The 25,996-nt window shown below is 38.0% G+C and overlaps 3 protein-coding genes across 13 annotated transcripts in view; 1 reads left to right on the top strand and 2 right to left on the bottom strand.

Annotated features, from left to right (window-relative positions):
• The first annotated feature begins 23 nt into the window (after window positions 1-23).
• On the top strand, window positions 24-2,420 carry LOC132914908 (cuticle protein 18.7-like). The gene is made up of 3 exons (XM_060974417.1): window positions 24-147; window positions 1,301-1,621; window positions 1,953-2,420. The coding sequence occupies exons 1-3, from the start codon at window positions 136-138 to the stop codon at window positions 2,148-2,150; spliced, it is 531 nt and encodes a 176-aa protein (XP_060830400.1). The 5' UTR covers window positions 24-135; the 3' UTR covers window positions 2,151-2,420.
• Window positions 2,199-4,508, bottom strand: LOC132914904 (MYG1 exonuclease). 3 transcript variants are annotated; one of them, XM_060974411.1, is made up of 7 exons: window positions 4,403-4,508; window positions 4,143-4,299; window positions 3,897-3,992; window positions 3,590-3,823; window positions 3,312-3,513; window positions 2,797-2,972; window positions 2,199-2,731 (listed from the first exon to the last, which is right to left on the bottom strand). In XM_060974411.1, exons 2-7 carry the CDS (start codon window positions 4,253-4,255, stop codon window positions 2,560-2,562), a joined length of 993 nt encoding a protein of 330 aa, XP_060830394.1. In that variant the 5' UTR covers window positions 4,256-4,299; window positions 4,403-4,508; the 3' UTR covers window positions 2,199-2,559. The 3 variants fall into 3 exon arrangements, with proteins under 3 accessions (XP_060830394.1, XP_060830395.1, XP_060830393.1); XM_060974412.1 differs by having other exon boundaries at window positions 4,143-4,315; window positions 4,403-4,469; XM_060974410.1 differs by lacking the exon at window positions 4,403-4,508 and having other exon boundaries at window positions 4,143-4,396.
• A 404-nt stretch (window positions 4,509-4,912) lies between these two features.
• LOC132914422 (FK506-binding protein 5-like) overlaps window positions 4,913-25,996 on the bottom strand; it is a 66,326-nt gene continuing 45,242 nt past the window's right edge. For 7 of the 9 annotated variants that reach the window (XM_060973511.1, XM_060973507.1, XM_060973509.1 and 4 more), the window contains 6 exons: window positions 14,494-14,555; window positions 14,173-14,296; window positions 12,663-12,831; window positions 11,425-12,082; window positions 6,744-11,124; window positions 4,913-6,706 (listed from right to left, as the gene is read on the bottom strand). In XM_060973511.1, the coding sequence (XP_060829494.1) occupies window positions 7,006-11,124; window positions 11,425-12,082; window positions 12,663-12,831; window positions 14,173-14,296; window positions 14,494-14,555 (5,132 nt within the window). In that variant the 3' untranslated portion in view covers window positions 4,913-6,706; window positions 6,744-7,005. Of the gene's footprint in view, window positions 6,707-6,743; window positions 11,125-11,424; window positions 12,083-12,662; window positions 12,832-14,172; window positions 14,297-14,493; window positions 14,556-25,996 lie in introns of those variants that run through there. The other 2 variants (XM_060973505.1, XM_060973513.1) reach the window with 2 other exon arrangements.

Genomic DNA, 25,996 nt, shown 5'->3' with positions numbered 1-25,996 from the left:
CCTACCAGATTCACCTATATAAAAGGAGACACCGTGGCTCGACAGGGCAGCACATCACCGTTGATACTTTAGGGCGAGTACTGGTTGGAAAATTCACATTCAATCTGCCAGCAGCGCTTTTCCACGTGACTGACCATGAGAACGATAGTGAGTATGGATTATCCAGGGATTTTCCTTTTTGTCATGGCAGTATGATTGGTGAGGATGTTTTCAAACGATATTGCACAAGTGGTAGATCAGATTAGGGCGCTGTGAGAAGAAAATAGTTCGTTAAATAATTCTTGAATTTACGTCAATTTAAAATTGGTTAATCAGGGCACGATTGATCGGTCAAGTATCGTGTACGTGTTTGATTTTGACTATCGTAGAAATGAATAGCTCTTTGTAGATTTAGAAATCTTTCTTTGCAAAATTTGTTAGCTTGTATAGATCTAGAAATCGATTGTTATTGACTTTAGAACGTTGATCGTTAAAATATTATTAAAATATAAATATAATGATTATTTATCTGTTATTGGATAATTAGAAACTATTCCATTTTTTTACTATTATTAACGATAATTTAGGTACGCGCAATTTTTCCGAATTAAAAAATTCGACGAATAGAGAAATTAAATTGCCATTGCTGCAAAATTACAATTGTTGCTAGAAAAATCGGTATACTGAATATCAATTATTATAAAAAGTTGTTGCGTGTTAGAATGCAATTAGTTTTTTGACCATGAAAATAAAAAAAAAGGAATCTGCAATCGTTACTTATTAATAACTAATCGAGTTTTTCCGTGTCAGTAGGTTTCTTCGTCATTGACATACTAACATCCCACGTTCTAACAGGAGCCTCTTTATATGTATAGTTGCAATTCGTATGCCTGCTCAGTCGTCAAACCAACCATAAAAAAGTTCTTTCCACGCTTCATCACACTTTTCCACTAACTTGCTTCTTTAACGCCTCTTACCTAATTATATTTACTATGCTTCAAACTATTAAACGCTAACAAATTCCAAAAATCACATCCCACCAAATTAATTCAACTACAAGGAACCTTTTTTGCTGTTCGTTAGTCTATTCCTAATTATGCTTGGAGCTTTTGAAAAATACACGTCGCCTCGCACGCAAAGACACGCTTCACTGAATTCATTTTCCACCGCAACTCCATTTCCATCAACCTTGCTCTTTTAAACTCTGACCTAATTAATATTAAACTACAGTTACAATTATAAAAATTGCAGTTAACAAACTAAAATTTGTATCTTGCTCGGTTAACAGAATAAGATGTCAAAGTACTTTTTCAAATTGCAGATCATCTTTGCTACGATCTGCACCCTGGCCATCGCAGAGCCCGGATACGTGGCTCCAGTGATACCTTACAGCTACCTTAGAGTGCCATTAGCCTACGACGGCCACGTTTTGGACACGCCGGAAGTAGCACAGGCGAAAGCAGCACACCTCGCGACTCAGGCGTACGAGGCGGCCAGGAACACACTCAGCTATGCTCACGTGCCGACTCTGTTACGTGTTTATGCACCTGCACCTGGTGCGCCCATAGGCGCCGATGGTCGTGTCGTCGATACACCTGAGGTCGCGCAGGCGAAAGCTGCTCACTTGACTGCTCACGCGTTGGTAATTACGAGCAATTAGTTTTTTAAAATCTGAAAAATCAACGACTCAGTGTTTTTGGTATTAATGGAGAAGAAAGTCCTTGGAAAAGTTCAAGGATCTGTACTTAAAACTTGTTTCTTTCCTCTCCTTTAGAAACGTTTTAAATTTGCAAAGGAATTTTTAAACACTTGTGAGAATAAGATCAGATTCTTACAATGTTTTTTCTTTTTTCTTTTTTTTTTTTTTACAAATATATTCCCTTCATTTAATAATAAAGTAAACGTTTCGTTTCAAGCCGAAGAATGTATAGTATTATTAATATTTGACTTTCCATCATTTTTTTATGTTGAAGGAGACTGCAAAGAATCTAGGACTCTACCCATACGGTGCCCTGGCTTACGCCTCAACACCTTATGCTTATGGATTTGGATATGGTGCTCCCCTTGGTCCTGATGGTAGAGTAGTGGACACTCCGGAAGTTGTTCGAGCGAAGGTGGCTCATTTTGCAGCACACGCTGATGCGGCCGCAAAAACTGTTGAAAATCTCTGATTGCCACTGGGAGGAATATTTGGAAAGGATAACGACGCAACTCTAAAATAATTTCTTGTCAATTTATTCAATATTTGGACTATTTAAATATGAAATGGACGGATAACTGTGTAAAATGATCGGCTGCCTTTGTTCTGGATATTTTTATTAAGTACCGTAAAAATTATAACTGAATGTTATATGTGTGAAATAAAGCAGCAAAAGTATCGTGCTATTTTTGTATGACCTAATACGACAGATTCGCATAATAAATAATCTGTTCACAAATTACTATTTATTTTTGTGCACTGTCTTGGCTCTTAAAATACTTTGAATCTGTTTTAAGTACACGGAACGTGATATAAAATACGGAATTTACGTTCGATCAATTGAAATCCCAAGATGTAATTGTTCCTAATTGGATTTATTATCAAATAGCTTTCCCTAGCTCAAGAGCTTTGCGTGCCATCGCCATCGCTCCTTCTCTGGTTCTATGGCCACCGATGAATAGTTCTGAATGGACAAAAATAGCATCTTTGATTCCAGAGACGCTTGAAAGCGTTTCATCGTGTAAACCTCCCCAAGGTTCTGGCAAAAACAGCCTATAAAACCATAGAATGTACGTTAAAAGCTTCAAAAATAATCCAGTTGTCGTTCGAATAAATACCTGCACACAAAACTGTGAGGTGCCACAGGTATGCATTGAACCCTGTAGTCATTATTATTTCCAAAAACTACAAACTTTAATGGTGGCTGTACATTTTGTTCTTTTTCTATCTCAAAAAGATGCTCACTCCATGGTATATGTCGTGATAATTCTATAATTTCGCCACTAGGGTCAGCCTGCAAGTATTTATCATAGATTTTCTTTGAACATATTTTTAAATTGTATAACAGAAAGGCTTGGTAGGATATATTTTTATGTTAACATATAAGAGAGAAAGGAACCTTCTCTTGCATAATATTGCAGTAAGGAAATGCCTATGATACATTTTTATACAACTAACAATGGCCATGTATTCTAATGCTTGAACTCTATTCGAACAGAATGTTATTCTATTCAAATCTATGCAAATGTCACCTCGAAGATGCACAATGATTTGTTACAATATCCCTAATAGTGCAATTATTAATTACAAAGTGGTAAACACTGATAAACTGTAAAGTCCTTGTTTTAGTCACCTCAAAACGTTTGTCAATAGCTTCCTGCAAATTGGACCTAGCAGGCAACCAAACATATGCAGCATACTGAATACGTTGCACTAATTCCTGACCGGTTAATTCAACTGCTTTCAAAAATTGACTATCAATATCAATATCCTTGCTATTCCATGCAGGATTTAATAATTTCACGCGAGATGATAAGTCTGTTACGATATGATATCTAAAATGGACAACACACTGTAAGTAATTTAATACAATGATATCTTAACCGTGCAACAGTAGTATTGGACACTTACCTAGGTTCCTCGCGGAACATGGTAATTCCATTATCTATAGCATCAATTTCCTTAATGAACGTATTATAAATATATTTAAAAATCATTTCTACGTCGCTATCTTTTGCTTGTGGAATGAAATGTTTGATAATCTCATTGCCAAAATGGCAATAAATCAGGCCAGCACTACTCAGTTTTATTGTCCAATTGTAACCTGGTTTCTTTATTACTGTGCTTACTGACTCGTTGAAATCTCTGACTCACGAATTAAAGGAATGAACTCTATGTTATTAGCTTTATACCAAAATGATTAAAAAGCGGGTCATACCTCATATGATGATCGTAACGATGCTTGGAAGGATCATACTCTTTACCAACATCGATCACAATATCACACGTATTTAAAATATTCATATCGCGTGACCTACAAGTACATTCGATACTCTATGTTAATTAATTCTCTCTCCTTTAATTGTTCCTGCATACTTCTCATTCGTAATAACATTCTCAGTTCAAATTACCCCATATAACTCTATAAGAAAATCTGATTACACTAAATAGCTCTATATCTTACCTCACTATAACTGCATCTTTATATCTGGGTAGCGTCTTCAACATGAAGCAAGCAAGAGCTTCGTCGCAATGAAAAGTACCATCGTGTGTTCCGATTTTTACGTTTTTAGCCATTGTCACGAATTTCTGCGACGTCGTTCGCGTATAGGTTATATTGCCTGATGGAACAGATAGCTTCGTAAAGAGTCGCGGAATTATTCCAGAGACATACTTAATCATATCGAAGCAATAATCACGACAATAATTAAATTATATTCTCACCGTGATGTAAACAATGCTCGTAATACACAATAGAATCCTATTCCTCTAATTCTACGCGTGTGTAACCGATTGTGAATCTATTATAGATTAAAAGGACAATACTATGCGTCAGCCAATCAGAGGTTACGTGCGTTACGTATGACCAATCAGAAGCTACACACGCTACGTTTGCGTACGCACGTGTTTACTATAATGACATTTAAAATTACATATTCCAAGTGAATGATACGTGTGTTTTATTGTTACTAGTATTCAGATACACATTATTTAGATATTTATTTGGGAAAAAATGTGTATTATTAGGTGGAAAAAATATTTTTTGTAGAATTAGATATTTTACTAAATAAATATTGATATTTATATTACTATAATATTAATAATATAAATATGCTCATTGTACACTTATTAGAACAAAGGTATAATCTGGTATTTTAATGGATTTAAAGAAATTGCGAAAGGTATTTATTAATATTTCACTAGCAGATTGGAAAATAAATATATCTCTCTTGGTGACATGGTATATGAAAACAGATAATTTCTCACGTGTTTTATTATTTTAAGCTACAGTAATATTACGATATCGTGGTTTGAGAGATGACTATATTTACAATCGTTATTTAATTATACGAAATTACACATTTCATCAAATTCAATTATTGGAGGAGGCTACCTCCCCCATCATTGAATAATCGACATATTTAGGAACGAAGATTAGATTAATCGTGCTGCGATCAATACTAAATAAAAATGGAAAAAAATCTTGTTGCCACTCTCGATATGAGAACATCAAAGGGAAGAGAAAAGAAAACAATTAACTAAACGTTCTAAATCGATAAAAATAAATAAAGAATAAAAAAACTTATCGTGCAGATGGACGAACAAGAGATTGCACGTAGTACACAATTATTATTAACACAGTATAGGGCTTCCTACATCGATAACGTGTTACTCTACAGAGGGACACAGGATATTTACAGAAACCATCGAATGTACACGCTTTGAAACCATATTTTAAACGTTCTACACACTTATCGGTCGCGATTACCTATCTAAAAAATCGCTAAAACTGTAACGGGATAAATTCACATGTAAAAATATATATATTTATGATATACATGTACATATATGTACGCGGAGTCTATTTATACATTTATTTGTAGACTGTGGATATTTACGCAAGTTCATGATTTTTATGAACTAAAAGAATAGCTGATGAATGTATTCGATCAGTTATAAAAACCTTTTATGAATTATATCGTACGTGTGATACAAAATATTTCGAAATTTCGTTCTATTGGATTATATTGGAGAAGTTTGAAACAGAGCTGGAAATGTACATAGAATGTACATGATATTTAATATTTAAATAAAAGTATTTAAACTGATTTTGGTTGATTAGTCGTATATTTTTGAATCTTTGAATTTCGAATAAATGCATAAAAATCCTCAGTCTATTTACTAGTATTAGGAATTTCGATTCAAGGGACCATATTTCTGCTAAGGAGAACGAAAATCGATGGATCTACGGATTTAAATAAATTCGCAAAAACACGTCGATCTGTCTAAGAAATTATTTTATCGACATGACGATTCGAGTATTTCTCAAAATTCTTTTCTTTATTTGTTACTGTACATCCTTGTTAATCTACTCATGCAGTTGCATCTAGCCAGCTGATACGAACATTCGTTCGTAATTTGTTGAGCAATGCGCGTTAGATTTATTGCTGTATCGCTAGAGGGAATACTCCATCGATGACTGTATCGTGAAAACCATCGATGCAACGTAGGAACGTAGGGACGTGATTCGCTCTTTTGACTAAAGGAAGTCGACAGGGGCTGTTGTTTGACTATCAAGTTCTATAAATTGATACGAGCAAGATTCTGATATTTTTCTCTGAACGAAGACATTTAGGAAACTTGCTCGTGTTTTCGTGTTGGTTAATGACAGTGCAGACTATGGTTATTCATGCAATTTAGTATTTGGACACAGCAGTGTTCTTAATTTCTAGTTTACATATAGTTTTTTTGGAAGTTTTGCTATCTGCCCAAATATGTATCAACCAAACAACAGTTCTACTTTATCAATGGCTGTTTTACTTTATCGATCATCAATGACTGTTCTGTTTTATCGACGAAGCTATAACTAATATTGAATCAATTGATTGCCGACGGCTACTTCAGAGTACATTTCCTCAATCTCTATTCTTTACTCTCTGAACATCACTTATTTCGACGAAAGGAAACGCAATCATGTTACCATTCACCGCATAAAAACAACGGATTGTAAAAAGTAAGTGTGCCATTCTTCACGACACGACTTTTTTCGAACACTTTCTAGCACTGTCATTCCAACAACAAATTCCCTTAAAATCTATCTTCTCCGTGAGCTGCTTGTTCGAACTACCTCGAGCATATTAATTTTAATAAGTGTGAATCCATCATCGTCATGTACAGGGATTATGGCAAATGCTGAGGGGAAGAGGCGCCGCCCTCTTCTCCGGAATCTTACCTATTAATAATATACATAAATATACACTAAGGGAGGGGATTCACCAATTACCAAAATCAACGTTGCCAGCAGCCACAAAGAGAGGACAAACGAATCAAAATCCTGATTCTCCTTTTAACCACTCCCTTTTTAAACAATCCTTATTCCTAGCGTTGTGGCGACAGCTCTGGCTCTCCTCGTCAAACACAGTGCCTTCTTCGCATACGAATCGAAAATCAAGCACTTGCCTTGAAGTGAACCCAGGAGAGCAATAGTGAAACAGTCTGCAGTCTCTATTGTCACCATAGAAACGATACATCTGCTTCTCCAAGCAATTAAAACCACCCTGCCTCCTCAACATCGCTGAGTTTCGACTCAGAGATCTCATCGTGGTCGATTCCACCGTTTCAGTTCGCTTAGTTGCGGTTTCTGAAATAGCGATTGCCTCAGAAACTGACAAAGCGACAGGCCCCTCTGTCGCTTTACTCTCCAAATTCTGTTCCATGATTTTGGCAGACGAAGCAAGCGTGGTTTCTTCCTCTATGGTTGACCTAACAGTAGTCGAGGGTGATTCTTCAGGATGATCAGACTCAATGGACGTCAGACCGATCGGTAGAGTTGTCGTACTAACAATTTCTAGGTCCACTAAGGTGAAACTCTTAGGACTAGTTGATTTCTCAAACTCTGTGCTAGTAGATTCGGTTTCCTTCAAGGATTTCTCAACGGTAGAGGCAAGAGTCGACAGTCTAGAAACAGGATAAGGCGTGAAATTTTCTTCTTGATCTTGTTTCACGTTTGTTGGTGACTTCTGTTCGCTTGGACTGGAGTCCTGGTCGTTTTTGCTCTTCGTGGGAGCATGCATCTTCTCTTCTGATTCGTTTAGAGGCTTCAATTTGCTCTCTAATATATTCTCTTCGCTCCTGCTAGCTTCGGTAGTAGTCGTCGATACATCTGTTGTCATTGTTTCCACAGTTTCGGTCCAATTCTCGTCCATATTCGTCGTGATAGCCATAGTGGTAGTTGGCTTCCGAGCTAATAAAGTGAACTTCCTGATTACCGGTTTGGGTGCCAGCTCGTTATACGATTTAGGTGGCTTTGCTGGCTTGGGATTCAACAGACTCAGTCTAGGTTTAATAATCACAGGATTCGGAGTCGTCGTCGGAGGAATGTAATTGTAATTCTTTCTAGCAGTGATTGGCTTGAACAATTTTGGAGGCATGGGACGAGCAGTGGTAGTTGTAGTACTTGTACTTGTAGTAGTACTTGTTGTAGTACTTGTTGTAGTTGTAGCGGTTGTTGATGTCTGCGGATCTATCTTCTCCGTAATGGACTCCTTTGGACTCTCAGTCTCCACATCCTGATCTTTTCGAGGCTCTGTGGTAGTTTCTGGCTTGTCCTCCTCGTTCTCTTTCTCGGTGTCCTCCATTTTATAATCAGCCAACATTTCTTTACGAATCTTCTCTGCACTTAGACTGTTAGAGTCCGAAGATCCGTGTTCTTTATAGTTATCTGGTTCATAATTGTCATCAACATAATCGTGAGCTATATTCTCGACAGATTCTGACGGTCCTTTCGTTTCTAGTACGTCCTCTTTTTTATCTTTAGGCAACTCATCAGTGAATTTAAGAACTCCTTCCGTACTTTCTTCCTGGTCACTCAAAACAGATTCGTCGTCTTCGTGTTCTTCAAGAGTCTCCTCTTTAGAACTTGGAATTTCTTCAGAAGTCACGTGTTCCGAAGTCACATGTTCTGAGGAAACAGTGACGTTTTCGGAGCTACCAGGATCGTTGTACTCATCGTCTGTGCTCATTTCATAAGTATTTTCATAGAATGCTTCCGTAGAGTCGTAATGTTCCATGGAGGCTTCCTCAGAATTCATCTCTTCGTTTTTCATCGTCGAAAATTCACGGGATTCTTTTCCTTCCTCTTTCTCATTTTCATTTTTCCTGCTCTTAACCTGCCTATGAGAAGACACTTCCTTTGAAAAGTTCTCTAACTTTATAATCTTTCCTTTACGAGAATGTTTAGCCATTTCTTGCTGGTCATCCTGAGAATCTTCATTGCTAAAGACTGTGGTTGATTCATCTTCCATAGATTCGTGCTCTATTGAAGATTCTTCTGTATAATAGCTCATTTCTTCTACAGAAGGATCTTCCTTAGGAGCTTCAGGCTGCTCCACTTCTTCGTCAAACTCTTCCTCGACCTTTCTCTTCTCTTCAACTTCTTTTTCATCTAAGCTTGGAACAGTTGTTTTCTCCTCGCCTTCCAAAATCTCGACGCTTTCTTCATCCTTTTCCAAAGTTCCAGATTGTTTCTCTAGAGTCTCATACTCGTTAGCCTCACTCTTCCGATTGTCTTTTCCTGTAGTGTGGTCTTTACCAGTTTGAAGTTTCTTCGAGTTGCCTCTATGATTATTCACAGCTCTGATATCGACGTCTTTCGAGGTCTGTGACTCTGGTTCGTTGAATATGTGCTTGTCAATCTGCTCAGCCTCAGGATTCACTATTGTTGTCGTTGTCTCTACTTTTTGATCAGGAACTTTGTCGTCAAGTAATTCAACAGGCTCGTTATTTTCGATTTTGGTTTCCTTTCTCTTGGAAGAAATCTTTCCTCTAGCTCTGATCTTGGAACTTATCCTTCTCATGTTTGGTTTGGGTTCTGTACCAGGCTTCTCTTCCTTTTTTTCTTCTTCTAGAATCTTTCCACTGTCGCTTTCTTGCGATTTAGACTGTTTACTTTCTTCAACAGGGTCATCAAGGTCTTTTGAGCTCTTAGAATCCTCTTTATCTACTGAATCTCCTTCTGTCGTTGCTCCAGTGATTTCTTCGGTCGAAGACAAAATTGGAGTCTGTGTAGAAACTTGCTCCTTTTCAGTTGTATTTAAAAATTCTTCTTCATCCTTGGATTTCAGCTTCATATACTCGCCTGGATCGAGAATAACAACATCTAATGTATTTTCTGGCTTTCTTGGCTTAGAGTCTGATTTAGTTTCATCATTAGGCTTGTCTTTCATATCAGAAAAATCTACATATTCATCTTTCTCAGCCTCATGAGTTTCCACTTCGGTATCCTCCAAATCTGACTCAACATTCTTCAAATTTGACATAGCATCCTTTTCCTCGTCGGTGTCAATGTATTCTTCAGCATCAGACTCCCTAGTATCTATTTCCAAAGGAACTTCCAATCCGTCTGACTGCTTAGTTTTACTTTCTTCATCTTCCTTCTCTTCATCTTCCTTCTCTTCATCTTCCGTCTCTTCGTCTTCCGTCCCTTCATCTTCCGTCTCCTCATCTTCCGCCTCTTCATCTTCCGTCTCTTCGTCTTCCTTCTCTTTAACATCGTCTTCTTCATAATCCCTCGCTTTAAAATTTTTAGAAGCCTTTGTCTCTAAATCTTCCAACGAATCTCTCTTCGAATTGTTCTTCTCGTTATCAGAACCAAGTCCTTGAAGCCTACTTCCCTCAAAGACACTTCTTATAGCGTCCTCGGTGAAGTCTTCTCCAAAGAGAATATCCCTAAATCTCATTAGACTTTCCTTAATGGAAGCGAAATCCTGACTTTTATTTTCCGTATCTTTGTTATTCGCACCTGTCACCTGCCCATCACGTTTTCGTTTAGAGTCCCCAGCATAGACAAAAGAAACCATGGAATTCTTGGTCTGACTAACAGATCTTTTAGATCTCAAAATTCCCCTAGATTCTTCAGAGATTCTTCTGCTGTTTCTGATTTTAGGAACGTCTCTGTAGAACGGATCAAAGGACTCGTCTCCCTCCTTATAATCATCGTAACTGGCTGGGATCGTTGGCAAGGGAAGAGTGACTAATTGCGTTGTATTTAATGGTCTACCAGATTCGTCGCTGACACTTGCTTTGGCTGTTACAATTACTCTAGACTGAGAAGGTAGCAATGACGACGGATTCTGGACTATTCTTTGAAGATCTGGAGGTGGTAGGTTGATGGTGATTTGGTGAGGTTTTAGTTGAGGGATCTGCACAGGCGGCAACACGTGTATGTGCTGAGTGACTTGATCATTAGGGGATTGAGAGGTCTGCGAAGGTTTCGAAGATGTTCGTGGGGTTGGATAGAAGGATCTCACTGTAGTTTCGTCGGGAGATGGGGTGGGAAGGAAATTGCCTGAAATCCTTGGTTGTTGGGAGCTCTGGCTGCTCGTCTTCGTTTGCACTGAGCGTGAGGGCTCCGGCGTTGGCACTGGGGATATCGTTAACTTTGAGACCTGGAACAATACGTAGAATTTGTATCAGACAAATGATATGAGATTGTAAAATCAAGTGAATTAATTGCAATATTACTTTTCCTCAGAATGGGTCTCTATTCTATTCTATTTTAGGAAAGTGTTCAAACTCTGTTTCCCCGAAAACGAGCCCCTCCCCCTCCAAGTTTTATTATCCTTAATTTTCGTCTTATTTCGAGTCATAGAGTCTGCCTGACCCGACTTGTACCACGAACTACGGAACGCCTCGTATGATAAAAACAAAAAGCTAGGAAAGAGAAAGTGAATTCAGTGCAAAGTTACCTGTCCCTTATTGCTCGACTGAACAACCTCCAACGGCCTGATACTCTGCACCCCGCTCTCCCTGTAATCCGAAGTCTCTCTAGGATTATTGCTATGAATAAACTGCTCCGTGGTACTAGCAATCCCATGATTGTGAAAGATAGGATTTATCAACGCTGGACTATTTCCATTGCTATTCAATAATGTCTGAATGGTAGAAGATGTAGCGTGAAACAGTGGCGACGCCGTCGATGGTTCGTTGTGAATAATCTGTGGACTCGCAGTCGAGCTGAATCTGATCTGATGCACCTGAGGTGGCTGAACAGTGGTGGAACTGACTCCTTGATTGCTAAACAGTTGATACGAAGTCGCCTGTTGATTATTATTCCTCTCTCCATTGTGGAAAATATACTGGTGATGGTAGCCGCTATTTTTGTCATCGTACAGGGACTTTGATTGACTCGTGTGAACCTGAGGAAACGGTGGTTGCGGCTGGAAGTGTTGCGGATAGCCCGTGGGGTGGGAAAAGGAACCGGAGGATGGCGTAGTGGAAGGTTTACTTGGTTTCGAGGTTGTCGTGGACGTTGTGGTTGTCGTAGTTGGTCGCGCTGAAGTGCTGCGTTGGTGGTCGTCTATGGGGTCCGATGGATCGACGTCGTCCTCGCTAGTTTCGTGTAAACTGCGAATAAAAATAGCGTTCAGAAATTCGCTCGATCGGGTTAGACATCCTTTTTAGAGGGGGCGTCCGAAGTCGAGAATCGTGATTTGTCGCTTTGAAGATTGGAAATTGGAAATTTCAGCATGGAAAGGCTTTTCAGGTACTGAAAAGAGACGGTGTTTCTAAAGATAGCGCGCTACATAGGAAATGACCGCAACAGGCAGCCAGTAAGACGCGATCGATCAAAAAATCGTCGATACACGCAATCACCACACCTATCGATCCTGTATCGCGCGACTACATAAGCAAAACCGGCAGTTATGCGAACTAATGCACCTTTGGTCCTTTCGAAATCGCATCTAGCATAGGTGAACGTCTAGACAGGCATTTGGTACGCGACAGGTGAACCGAGTCGCTACGATAATTATTTTCAGCGAATCGATTTCTGTTCGCGAATGTGTCCTTTCGCGAAAGCAGATTAACAGAGGGGGATGTTGCATTCTTTTGATGGAAAAATAGATATGGCGAGTCGGATTACGAGAGACGAATATGTAATTGGTGGGTGATTTTGTACGGTTCATACGTGAATTTATTAACATACCTGAGAGTGACTGCGTTGTTTCCATAGAGTTCCAAGTTCAAGTTGTAGAATCGCTCGCTCTTGCTGCAATCGACCTCGTCCACTCTCTCGCAAACCCTGGTTTCCTGATCGAAGACGGTTCCATTCAGACAGAGGAACTTTATGTCCATAATCTCGTCTGAAACCAAGTCTCATGGTGAAGGACAGGATCATTATTCGGGGATGCTCTTCTGGGTCACGGTTCTCGAAACGTCCATACATCCCACATTATTCGAAAGTAATTTCAATCGCCGCAGTAATTTATGAAGCAAATTCAGTCTTAAATATATTAAACAAAGTAAATATAGTTTAACATACATTCTCCTGCCTGCTGGAATTTGCATTAGAAAATAGATTTATAATTAGACAGCTTGAAAATATTGTTTGCACGTGAATAGAAAGAATTACGTTCCACAAGGTAGAAAATTGTTATATAAGAAGATGTTATTACAGATTTATAAAAAGGACTATACCAAAAAAGCGCAGTTTCCGTAAAAAAATACAAATATTATAAAGACAATTACATAATGAAGTTTTTTATGAAAAAATGACGCATCAAGAAGGTACCAGTTTTATAAAAGAAACTGCATACCTCGAGAAGATACAAAATTTCTATAAATAAACTTATCCGAATAAAAACTGTGTAGCAAAACGTTCCTGCAAATTACGCGAAAGATTGCTAAATTTAAAATTGAAATCATCCATGGAAGATTAAAAAGTCGAGGTAATAGGAAAAAATAAAAAAGGAAAAAATATACGTCACGTCTAACGAAGATACTTAAAAGGTTAGACGATCTACTCGATTCCTCGTGACGAGTCGAAGCCAGACGTTCTCGACTTAGGTCAGTAAACGTTCCTCGACGACCGTGACATTCTCTTCCGAGTGATCTCTCGATCGATTACAAAACTTGGATCAGACGTTTGCCAGGCCCCCGAGGCGGGTCTCTCGCGATCCTTCGATCGTACGATCGATCGATCGATCTGTCCCGCGTTTACGAGTCTCGTTCTTTGCCTGACGTTAACTTAATTATCGGTTTCTAATTGTCACGACAACAAATTAACGATAAGAATTAAATTAAAGAACAAATTACTATCGATCCCCTGGGGAGTCTGTTTTGAATTATTGAAGCGCGTTCGAACGAATTCGACTTCGGTTGCAGTCCTTTTTGCGGGAAATTGACGAAATAGGAAAGCCATTTGAATGAATTAATTAGCTCTTTCGGTGTAATATAATTTAAGCTGAGAAGATAAGATAACTTTCGTAGGCTTAATTTAGAATAATGAAATATTTGTTAGGTCTATTTGAAACAGGTGTTAAAGTATTAAAATACGAGGGTTATGTCTTTAAATAAACGCATTTTGTCATCGTCTGTTTAGTATTTAAGATCTTTGTCGAATATTATATTTGGCGAGGGATTGTACCATTTTGTTATTTTGAGAAACTGGGAAATTGAAAGTTATAGAAGCTACTGCAGAAATATTGCTGAATTACCTTTTTGACCGATGGTGCAAACGTGAAACATCTGACATCCGGCTTCAACATCCGCGTAATATCCACCGATCACCTTCCCCTGACACGAGAAATTCGTCTCTGGCAGGTTGTCGAAGTCCAAATACTTGCGAGATAATAAAACATGATTACTATGAAACATGTGATCACGATTAATCTCAAAGATCGTATTGTACGATCAATTTACAAAATTCATTAGGGTTCGAAATGTTTGAAAATAATTTCCAACTGAAAACGAGATAAACGCATACTGTAACGTGTAATGTATTCTAACAAGATTAGTAAAAATATTTGAATACTCACGCCAGGTTCCCCCGCGCTGCATAACAAGGAGCCATGCTGGAGGTTGAGGATCGACAATAAAACTGCAACAAACCAGCCAATCACGAGCTATCGTTAATAATATTGCAGACCAATCCATACGTTCGCAATAGCGGAACGTACGAAAGAAGGAAAGAAAGAAAGAAAGAAAGAAAAAAGGGGAAAAATTCGAGAGTAAAAGTGTCACGCGAAAGGGAAAATAATTTTTCATTCGGCAAAGAAAAATGAAATAAAATAAAAGGCTACATGTTCGGCACGAGGTTAATAATTTACTGAACTAATTTATGCGTTTGCGTAACTCTTCTACTCGGAGACCCTGTTACACCAGTTACGGTTATAATTATAAGCAACTATCGACACGCACCTAGGTCGTTGCTCTCTAATACTTGTTTCTTTAAAAAATTCCATCTATATCTAACAAATACTAACGTCTATGTAAATCGCTCTGCGATAATCTCAAACTCATGTACAATATAGCCAATACGGAACAACAAGTTTCTAAATTGGAAATTACAATTTTCCACGCGTTTGCTGAAATTCTCCATATTTTGAGGTACAAGAGCCGCAATTTCCAGGGAATTATTGTTTACATTTATATTATACGAAACGCAGAGGAAAGAGTTGATTTCAGAACCACTTGTTACCGGATCCGATCGGGGCATTGATTTCAATCGGTGCTGCAGAGTGAGAAAAATGATTATTAAATAAAATAGAATGTCGCAGCGGAGAGAATCGATCGACGATCGAGTGGTCAGTTGTAGGCCGAGGTCATCCGGTGTGCACGCGGGCCATCCAATCGGATACGTGCCAGGATCCTGTCGATCTCTCGCGAATCTAATATTCGTGATCGAGGTCTTTTGCAAAGCTGCAGTCGGCTGCCGAAGATATCGCGAGTATACGTCGAATCCGATCAAGATCGGCCGAACACGCACGTTCTCGGAATTTAATTATGTACAATGTCGTCCAGGTTCAAGCTTCGAGACTTAAATTTCGAAAAAATTAACCTTGAATCGACTTACGCTCGATGATAAACGTTTTTAATCAGCGATTAATGATTTCATCACTCGACTAAATTAACCGTGAACTTTAATCGTAAGCGGTAGTTGATTAATTAAAATAAAGATCTTTATCCATCTTTACCTACAGCGTTCAATGTTTGATTGATTACCAAGAATACAATCTGCATGGCAAATTGACCAATTATATCGCTGTCCATTGCCTGCAAGTTTCACTTGCTGACGTTCAACATGAGAGTTATTAAAATAAATTTATTATAAAATCGTCAGAATGCAATGAAATATAATTTTATTTTATACTAAACACGTGTAGAGTTAACTTCAATTTACGATTATTTCTCGTTGTTCCGAGTGTACCGAGTGTCCAGAATCTTCAGAAAAAGGTACCAGCGTACATGCTTCCGATGCAAGAAGAAATTGAAGGAACTTGATTTGAAACGATTAAACAAAATTGCAGTAGAGTGGCGACCGAACGTTTCATTTGTGTTATATTAACGTTACTAAAATTGAGAAACATTGTATTTAAATAATTTTTAGAATTTTTCGAGAATTTATAGAAACGAATATTCAAAATTAAGGATTCAAAAATTTTAAGAACTTGGAAAATTAGGAAAATTCCTAAAATTCATCAATTTAATAATAATTAATATTTACGATATTTATATCTACATTTATATTTATAATAAAAGTTAACAATAAATTTTTTTCTACGGAAGAAAGAAAAAATACGCAACTTTAGACTTTCTATCGTAACGTTATTTATATTGCGGGAACGATTCATCGAATTTTGGTTTCTACGATGGAATTCCGCCATGCGGGGCCACGCGCTTTCCATTTCTTCAACCTTTCCCTTTCAAAACCTTCTACACAATGTATCCAATTATACTGTATATGATACATCCATTTCGACACAGATTTTCCAATTCACCGCGAAGTATGTCATTGATCCACTTGTTTAACGAAGCTTTTATTCCACACATTACAAACCTGTTCGTAACACAAAATATACTACTCTAATAACGCAACTAAAGAAATTTGTTTTTTGTTTGGTAATAAAATAAAACATGTTATTAATTTTCTAATTGTGTCGCTAAATATTCTACGCGCAGAATTTCAAAGTTTAACTAACAATGAATTAAACGAGATTAGAATTTTTATAATAGATAAGTGAAGATATATGGATGTTACAAGAGGAAGATATTGGTATTTATTAAGCTATCGGATAGTGACGAAACGTTAGCACGATGCGAAAACGAGCGCGAAGTAGATATTTTTCCCAGACTCTCGCCAGTAAACTCGATGATCGTTCTTTCATCTCTAGAAAGCTGCGCGAAGTTATTGATGACATTGCCTGCGGCGGAATTGACGGAAACTGTAGTCACGTGACATAATCAGAAATGCCTAGGTGAAAGGTCAATGCATTCCTCGAGAAGAAATTTTAGGGCGTCGAGCAACAACTTTAATAAATTTTCCATAATTCGCACAAACTTTCAATTTCCTTCTTCTAGTTGTACTCGTTCTTTATAGATATTATATATTCGAAAGGGCGTTCCTCGAGCTTCTCCAAACGCCCTGCAATCGTCGGTACCGTCAATCGCGAGTATCGTCGGAAATAAGCAAGATCACACGCTCCACTTGCCGAGCGCGCCACTCGTAGTTTCGTCGTCGAGGCAGCAAGACATTTCCAAACGTGATTTCACCGTCTAAACATAGTCCATTTGTCCATAAATAATTTGACGTAACGAGGACGAATCAGGAATCGGAGGATCGTTATCGCTCGCGTCATCGTCTTTCATAATTCCCGGTTCGCGTAACTTACCTGCCATGCAGATTCCCGTCGCTAATTTCGTTAATCGAAACATGTACGTGCACGATGCTACGGCTGCCTGTTTCTTTCGGCTTCTACTCTTTCCCCTTTACTCTTCTCCCTAGACAGCTTCTTATCTTTGAGAAAACTATAAAGGGACTGTTATCGACGTGCCTCGTTTTTCGTTCGAATTTTACGTTGGAGATTTTGGTGAGACGGCGAGATGAAATTTCGTGGATCGCACCAGGGTCAATCGAAACTTGTACACGTATGAACATTAATGAGCAGGTCTTCGACTCTCTGCTTCGATTCTTTTTGCTCCTAGTCTGTTTCTCGTCGCTGCTGATGAGCAATGTTTCTATCTTTGTTTATCCTTCGTTATGCGGTAGCATCGTTGGATGAGGCAGTGATATAATCCCTTCAGCATGTAACGCCTGTGTGAATCTCGTGACATTTAGATCTGCCAACTGGCCGACCCAATGCTCATCTTCGCGGGACAAGTTCTTGACAGTCCGATGCCTTCGTCCAGGATGTTAGACGGGCTCGGGATATTAAGGGGCACGTGTGCTGCCATATTTCATTAGTATAATATCTATAGCATATTACGTATGTACAAGTTGTACCTTGCATAATAATTCATTAATTTGCTTCGATTTGTTTATTTTATTTACTCAGCCGTTTATTCGTTTATTTTCAAGTATGAATTTATTTTCAGATAATTTTACTAGAATGTTACGTTCTGTTTCTATCTTCGTTTATTCCTTAAAGCTAAGCCCTACTTCCTAATTTCCTACCCGTGCGATAATTCCTTTCATCGATGCTTCGTTTCCTTTTCTTCTTTCTTTTTCTTTTTTCTTTTTTTTTTCTGTTTTGTACGTCTCGTATGTTGTACGTTGTAGTCTTGCAAAATGAAGTTTAAAGCAGCCAAGTATATTATTTTATTTTCTCTCAATTATCTCGTAGACTGCCTCAGAAATGCGAGAAAAGAAAATGCAATAACTTCCTCAGGACGAAGAGTAATAATCTTAAATCGGCGATTACGCAAACTCATGCAAATTATTCTGTTTAATTTTCCGAATGCTCCGTGCAGCTCGCGCTATGGGAAATTCGTTCGGCTAAAGTTTCCAGCGTGTGGGTGTACAAACGACTTCCGTTTGTTTAACGAGTCCCAATTTATAAAAACGAGCCACTCGATTCATACTATAATTAAAATAACGCCGGAGAAATATAGCGGCAAACGCATGATAATCATGGGAATTCTTTTCTCCTATGCAATTATAGTTCATTAGGATTCCTGATACGAATTTAATTATTTACTAATAATTATCATAAATTTCCATGAAATTGTCCCACTTTTATCGCTTATCTCATTCGTAAGAGAAATTACAAAAATGTCAATGAAAATTTTCATTTCTTCCATTATCTACCGCGAAAATAATTCGCAACAAGAATTATCAAAGAAAAATTGGCGATAATTTGCGGAACGAATTATCGAGTTTTATAATCGAATCGATCGATCCGAGAACGTGCGATTCGAGCAATTATTAGGAATCGTGCCCGCTGGAAACAATTGAATTTCCCACGAATTATCAAACGAACAAAAGTACAATTAGTACCTGTGGCGATTCGAAGATCTACGATGGGACAATTAAATCTTGAGAAACGAGAATTGGTAAAGTGGCAGAGAAAAGGCCTGTTTAGGGCTGACTACCGAATTAACAGGACGATTAGCACTTACTCGATACTTTTGTACAACTGATATTCGGAGTATTGCTTCTCTTTAGCTAAAGTCGGAAATTTTTAAGAAACTTTAAAGAAGGAAAACGACAGAGAATAAATCACAAAGGGGAAACACGGAAGATAAAAATACCAGGAAAGCAAAATTGTCGAAGAATAGAAAGATCAAGAGGAAAATATGAAAGAAGAAAAAGAGAAACAGAAGACAATCGTTCCAATAATTTTCGGAATATAAAAATAGACCGTTCGACTAAAGCAGAAAGATCAGGAAGTAAAAAGCGAAGAAGGGAGAAAAGAGCAGAAAAATTATTGTAAATAATTATTTGAAGTGGAAGATCACAACTTCGTTAAAACGAATCGCGAGCAGAGTCGAGAGCGTTCGAGAGATGAGCAACATTGAGCAACATTGTTGCTGGATGTAGTAACGTCTTAGAGACGCTACTGTAACGGTAATATCACGGTAATGGCTGTAACTGTTGCGATAATCGGGTCTCGGTTTCTTCTTTGGTCTCCTCTTCGTTCACCTTGTTCCGTTTCGCGAATACTTTTTCTTTCTTTCAAATTCGATTAGAAGAAAGACGCGCGACTTCTATTTCACGGAAAGTTCGATTCCGTATATTTCGAAATTTATTTCATTACTTTATATACACTCTCTTTTTTAGATTCTTCCTACTTTTAAATAATTCAGTTCTTTCGCCTTGGAATTCTTTTCAAGTCGTTTCTTCGGCTCGTTTATCTATTAAGTTTTTATGCTGTATTCATAGATTTCCATTTCTATAAATTAGCCTCGTGTTTGATTCTTTAGCTTGCGATTGAAATTGATTCGATTTATTTGACAACGTTGACTAACGAAGATCGAGAAATTATTCATAATGTTATTCATGGAGCTACCGTCTGTATTGTTGGTATAATTGGAACGCACGGTTCTCTAATTATACTCGAATTAGTGGCTCGTTGTAGTTGATCGAGTGGAGAAAAAACGATTCGATTTACCGATTCCTCTTAATCCCGATTTCATGCTATTTTATTCTTAATTCTTTCAAAATAAATGGCCGATTTAGCTTTTCCAAACGAAATTAAACAGAAAGATCCGCGATACGTAATTAATTCGCGATAATTATATTACACGAAAGAATAATTTTCGTGCGACGGTGCGACGCTGCAAACTCCAGATTAAAGCTGTCTCTACACGGGCAGATGTTAAAAGACTCGAAAAGTCCTTGTAACCTCGAAAGACGTTCTCTCGAGGACGCTCCGCAGGAGGAAGCGGCTCGATCGGCTGAAAGTCAGCTGAGTCTATTAGAGTCGAAAGGGCACGCTGGCACGCGGGTGTATTGTAAAATCACGTAAGAAGAGCACCTTTCACCTCGTCGATCGCGCGTACAGCCTGCTTTTATACCAAATATCCGCGATTACCGAACAAACATCGATAATGAACGACCAGTGTCGACGATCTATCGATCCAGGAAATACACTCCACGCTACGTATCATTGTACGAACACTTGTCAAACAAACAGGCTTTCTCGAACCATGCACCGTTACCTATCACTTTTATATTTAATAATTTTATTATTTTTGTATTTAACAAATTTCGTATGTTCTGGAAATTTATAGGCTTGCCAGAAATAATGGAAGAGGAAAAATAAAATTGATAATTATTATAAATTACTCGGAAACAATTCGTTCGACAAATGTAACGAGTATTTCGTCCGATTAAGCTTCGATCAAAAATTCATGATCTTGGACGAGTACAAAGAATGGCGTTAAATGGATCACCTGTTGAAGCCGCACGAAACGAGACAAGTAAAAATAGAGGTTTCCGACGAAAAAAGGACAAGACCGAGGAAGAAAAAGAACAAAATCCACGAGGATAAAAGTGAAGGTGAGCAGAGAATCGTTGCAAAATCGGGCCGCGACGGTAAAAGAACGAGAAGCTGGCAATTTGGTCGATACGTCAGCGCTTTCTACGATTATCGTATCGTGACGCGACGTTCGCGTAAATAGAGCAATGAAAAAAACAGGGTTCACGTGTAATTGTTACATAAAACACTCGTCTGATTGGCGCGGTTACGTTTCGCAAAGATTCGTCACGATATTTAAATACGGTTTCCGAAATTTGTAATCTGGATGCACAAGGAAAAGATTCCTTTACGCAACCTCGAAATTTACGAATCTCCATAGGTCGGTATAAATTTATACACACACACACACAAATGTGATCAGTTATATAACACCTCTTCCTTCGACCTTAAATGTTAGCATAATCATCCCATGCAGAGAACAAAGCATCTTTATTTCCTTCTCGTTCCCCTTTGTTCCTCATTTCTCCTCCTTTCAATAACTGTCGACGGCAAATTCACTCTGCAGCTACTGTCTAATTAAAAAATTTTAAACCTTCTATTCTTTTTGGCAAACGTTACATCCTCCTGACCACATACATTTTAGAAAGTGAAATTTAACTTTTTTTCTTTCCAAACACCGCGGAAGATGGCAATTACATTATCGAAAAAGAGGGCGATAATTGTCTTGAAATTATAGAACTAATTCGAATTTCGTCAGTCTCTTCCTTCTGTCAGTTATAATTTATCGTCATTAATCATACGATACGCGGAGAACTTTTTAGAAAGCAAAATTAAATTTCTCTTTCCAAAATCTCCGGAACTTGGCGATTGTTTCGTTTCAGAACGTACAATTACAGTTCCTCAATATCAATATCGGAAGATAACCCAAATTTAATGTAAATAATTTTGTGCTTTATACTCGCACAAGTTCTTGAAATATAATGTCTCAAATATATTTCAAACTATAGAAAATATCCAAAGTATAACATTTGCTATATTGGTGAAAATACGAATGTCTAGTGACATTCCTAACGATAACACGTCGCTTTTCCCTAGCAACGTCATCCATAACTAATTGTAAGATCCGATCCTCTCCTATCAGATCCATTGTTCGCACTTGCGTTTGCCGACAGTCAGCGAAGAATAAATATTTAACAGGTGGCCAAGATGACTTGTCGCCGATGTAGAAAGTCTCTCTGGTGCTGTGCCCGGCGACTCTCAGGTTTCTAATACATCAATATTTCTCGGTGTTCCAGCGACAAGGAAAAAAGCGAGAGCACAGCCGGGTGAAAGTTTACAAAGGATGAGAATTCGGATAATGCTCGAACGTCCTCATAAATATTTAACAGTCTGGATGATCCCGGATGGGTCCTCTCCTTCGCGCTTCTCGCAGGCATCTCTTTCCTTGGTGTCGAAACGTGTTTTGGTACCAGTTGGAGCGATTCGAATTTTTGGAATTTTGGAATACCCGCGATCTTTGAATATGTTTTGCTTTGTCTTGGAATTTTAACGATGTATCGATAAAATTTAGTTCGTAATCGTGTCCTTAAAAAATATTCTAAATTATTCAATATTTTCTACGAATACTTCAGAATTAATGTAAAAACGCAACTTCTGTAAATACGATTATTTAACAAAGGCTTCGCTATCGTTCGATAGAAGTTTGTGCATAAAAATATAATTTCTTTTATTTCGTCAATTACCGTAATCTTTCCTAGTTCCACTTTAATACGGAAGAGAGAACAATAGGAACTCAACCATTCTAAATTGTCTCACATGTTTTCGTTCATCTTGTCACTTAAGAAACAACTTTCCGCGGTATATCGCCTACTATAAATAGAACTTATTAGCATAATTATGTGTCCGGACAATCAGACCGGCGTTCTTGTTCGACGGAGTAGGCAGACAATGTCAATCCAGGTCAAATAGTAGGATTAAGTAGGAGCCATGTTTCAGAAACAATGGAATTTCCTCGTTAACATATGCGTTTTCTAAACTGCCCTGATATCCTACATCATTAGTATCTTGATTAATGGAAACAGTAAATATACTGGTCAAAAGAGAAAATCTACCACGAAAGAGCAAGTACATCTTCAAAGTATAGTTATTATTAAACCGGAATAAGACAAAGTAAAAACTATATTTAAAAAGAAATTCCAAATGATCATCCACAAATTTGTAACCTCAATTTTCTCGAAAACCCAGGCTTCCAGAGCAAAAGCTTATTTCACATTTTCGTCGCGTCTTTTTGCCCAATATCACTTATTAGTCCATGAAATCCTTTACTTGGAACGACATACGAGAAGTCAGGGAAAAACTGAGAAAAATGACAAGCCTGTGGACGTAGGACGAAGAATTTCGCTGGAACACGAATTCCGCTGTTTTCCGAGATCACAGAAGTACTATACGTATCAGAACAGAAGAAAAAGAACAAAATCGTTGCCATACCGGTTTCTAACGTCCAGGGGAACACCGCTCGAGGGAGTTCATAAACGAAAGCGGCGCGGTTATCGAGCGGATCGATTTATTTCAACGGTGGAACGTGCCGATCTCGATTTAACCGATCTACCTGCACTTCCAGCGGCGCAAACACGCGTATTCCGTCGGAGTAGGGCCGCGATCTATCGATCTCTGCACGCGTTCCGTCGCGGATACGTGAAAATCCGCCGAGCTGCCAGCTTACCGGGTTTCGTAACGCGTGTACCGTGCGATCGCCGCGAGTAAACCTGCTGCATACGTTTGCATACGTTGACGAGCGATACTTGTATCACAGATGCGTGTACTCGTATGATGTGTTTATGAAATTTTAGATTTTTCCCTAATTTTAGAAATTCAATTATTTTCAGAGTATTGTACGGAGTGTCTCGTTTAACTCTACCATCCTTGATTACTCGCCTATTCGTCACGACACTGAAAAATGTTCTCGACAAAAGGTGTTATTATTATTGTTGTTATTATTATTATTTAATATGTTACACTACTTACACCAATGCGTTTTCTAAAGTGATACTGATCACACGGCGTTAAAGAGCGATATTAACTTATGCGAGTGATCGTTCATTGTTCAAGCGACCACGCTCTTTTTGCGCAATGTCATTTCGATTGATTGAACACTGATCTCAGTGTGCTTACGTTTTTATGCGGATCGAAATAGGTTAAACATTTTCTGTAAAAGTATAAGGTGTGACACTTAGCGCGAGAATATAAATATTTCTTGATCATAGAAAGCGTATATTTGTGCATATAACGGCACAAGATTGATTTCTATTGTCGATGAAATACGTTATACGAAATAAGTCATTCTGCGACTTTTCTAGTGTCGAGTGTAAAAGAGAACAGAGGTAGTTGAACATTTTGTTTAAGTAATATATTTATTAACTATTATCTGTAAATTTAATGATTTTTTAATATAATAGTATAATAATAGCGAATATATTCTATTTTTAAATACTCACACGCGCACACATTTTCTAAGATAATATTATTATAAAATTACTTATGTGAAGCTCTGTTATTTTGCTCGTATACGTATAAGAAGTTTTAAACTTGAGGTTCAATTTAAAACAGTTATTAAGTATTAATTATTCAAACACTCATATATACAAAGTTATAAGTTAAACAAAAATTAAATTAAAATGAAATATGAGGCATATACTCGATATCTTATAAGTTTGATTCATAAAGGATTTATGAAATTCTAAAAGAAAATTTGTTAGTGCAGTGCACATGTTAACTCTTGCATATGTTTGTACTAATCAAAACATTGTTACTTCGAAAACATTCAATCTAAATTGATCTGAATCACTGAAAAATGTTCTCGACAAAAGGTGTACAGCATCGAGAGAGACGTATTGTGCCTTTGTCAATTTTTTCTTGTCGCACCTGAACATATGTTTTAAAACATATTTAGGAAGTATGTCCTCCTCGATATCGTACAACTTTTGGCCGAAACAATGGTTTTGTATCATCGCAAATAAGAACGTAATTACGGGTGGCGGAATTGGTGAGACATTCTGTATAAGGCATAGAATGATTTCAAGTAGTTTGATGAGCTTTTGGAAAAAATATACAATGTGTCGCTAAATTATAAAACTTAAAATTTTCAAACGTGACAACATATCATCACGTTCAAATATCAAAAGACAGCTCGTAAATAAAGTGTCTGTCCAACTTGGCTGACTTTACTTTCATTTAAAGCGCAATGCAAATCTGGATCGCTCTCTAGAAACTTACGACGCAGAACAGCAGCAAAACAGTGTGTTTACAGTGCAAGAGAAGAGAAGCGTGGAGCAGTAAAGCGGCGAACTAGTGTAACTAGTAACTGGTGTCTCGACTTCCGGTTTCGATGCGGACGCGGCGTTCCCGGGCCGCGTTTCCGTGGGTTTCTGGATTACGTGCTGGCGTGCGACGGTGCGTGCTGGTTCATTATGCGCAAGAAAGCAAGAAAGAGGCGAGAACCGAGTCATTGCTATTCGAGGGCCGGCGCAGGAAACGGAAGTTCCCGATTATCCACAAGACACGACAAGTATCCTCGGATCGCCGCGTATTCAGTCTTGCGGTTGTCAAACTGTCAACGTTGCGAGCTACGGATATTGTCAAAAAATGGAGATAATTATATTTTTGGGAAATTTCTGCTCCATTGATTGAGAATGTTTTATTTATTTTTCTCTTGGTCAAATATTTCTTTATTTGTTCATTTCGATATTTGAAAATTTATTAAGAAGTTATTATAATTATCAGATAAGTTAGAATTATGAGTATGTACATTCTTTTAGCGAGAATTTTTAAGAAATTAACAGATAAGATTAAATATTGTTGCAGTAGGTCTGGACGATGCTACGAGCAACGCTAAACGAAGAAGAATAGACGAGAGACAGGCGTCTTTGAGAAATTTCTGCGATATTAACGGAGAACATTTGTTTCGTTATTTTTTATTTGATACGGTCGACTTTACTTTTCATAATGTAGGTGTGATTCATGGCTCTGATTCCGACTTTTCTGACACATGTCGTCATCGCCGCGCGTACACAGGAACACGTGTCTACTCACGCAAGCGCGTACGAAGCACGAGGGAGTTTCATTG

This window comes from Bombus pascuorum, chromosome 15 (assembly GCF_905332965.1).
Source record: "Bombus pascuorum chromosome 15, iyBomPasc1.1, whole genome shotgun sequence".
Classification (NCBI taxonomy): domain Eukaryota; kingdom Metazoa; phylum Arthropoda; class Insecta; order Hymenoptera; family Apidae; genus Bombus; species Bombus pascuorum.
This window is presented reverse-complemented; position numbering and strand designations above follow the sequence as displayed.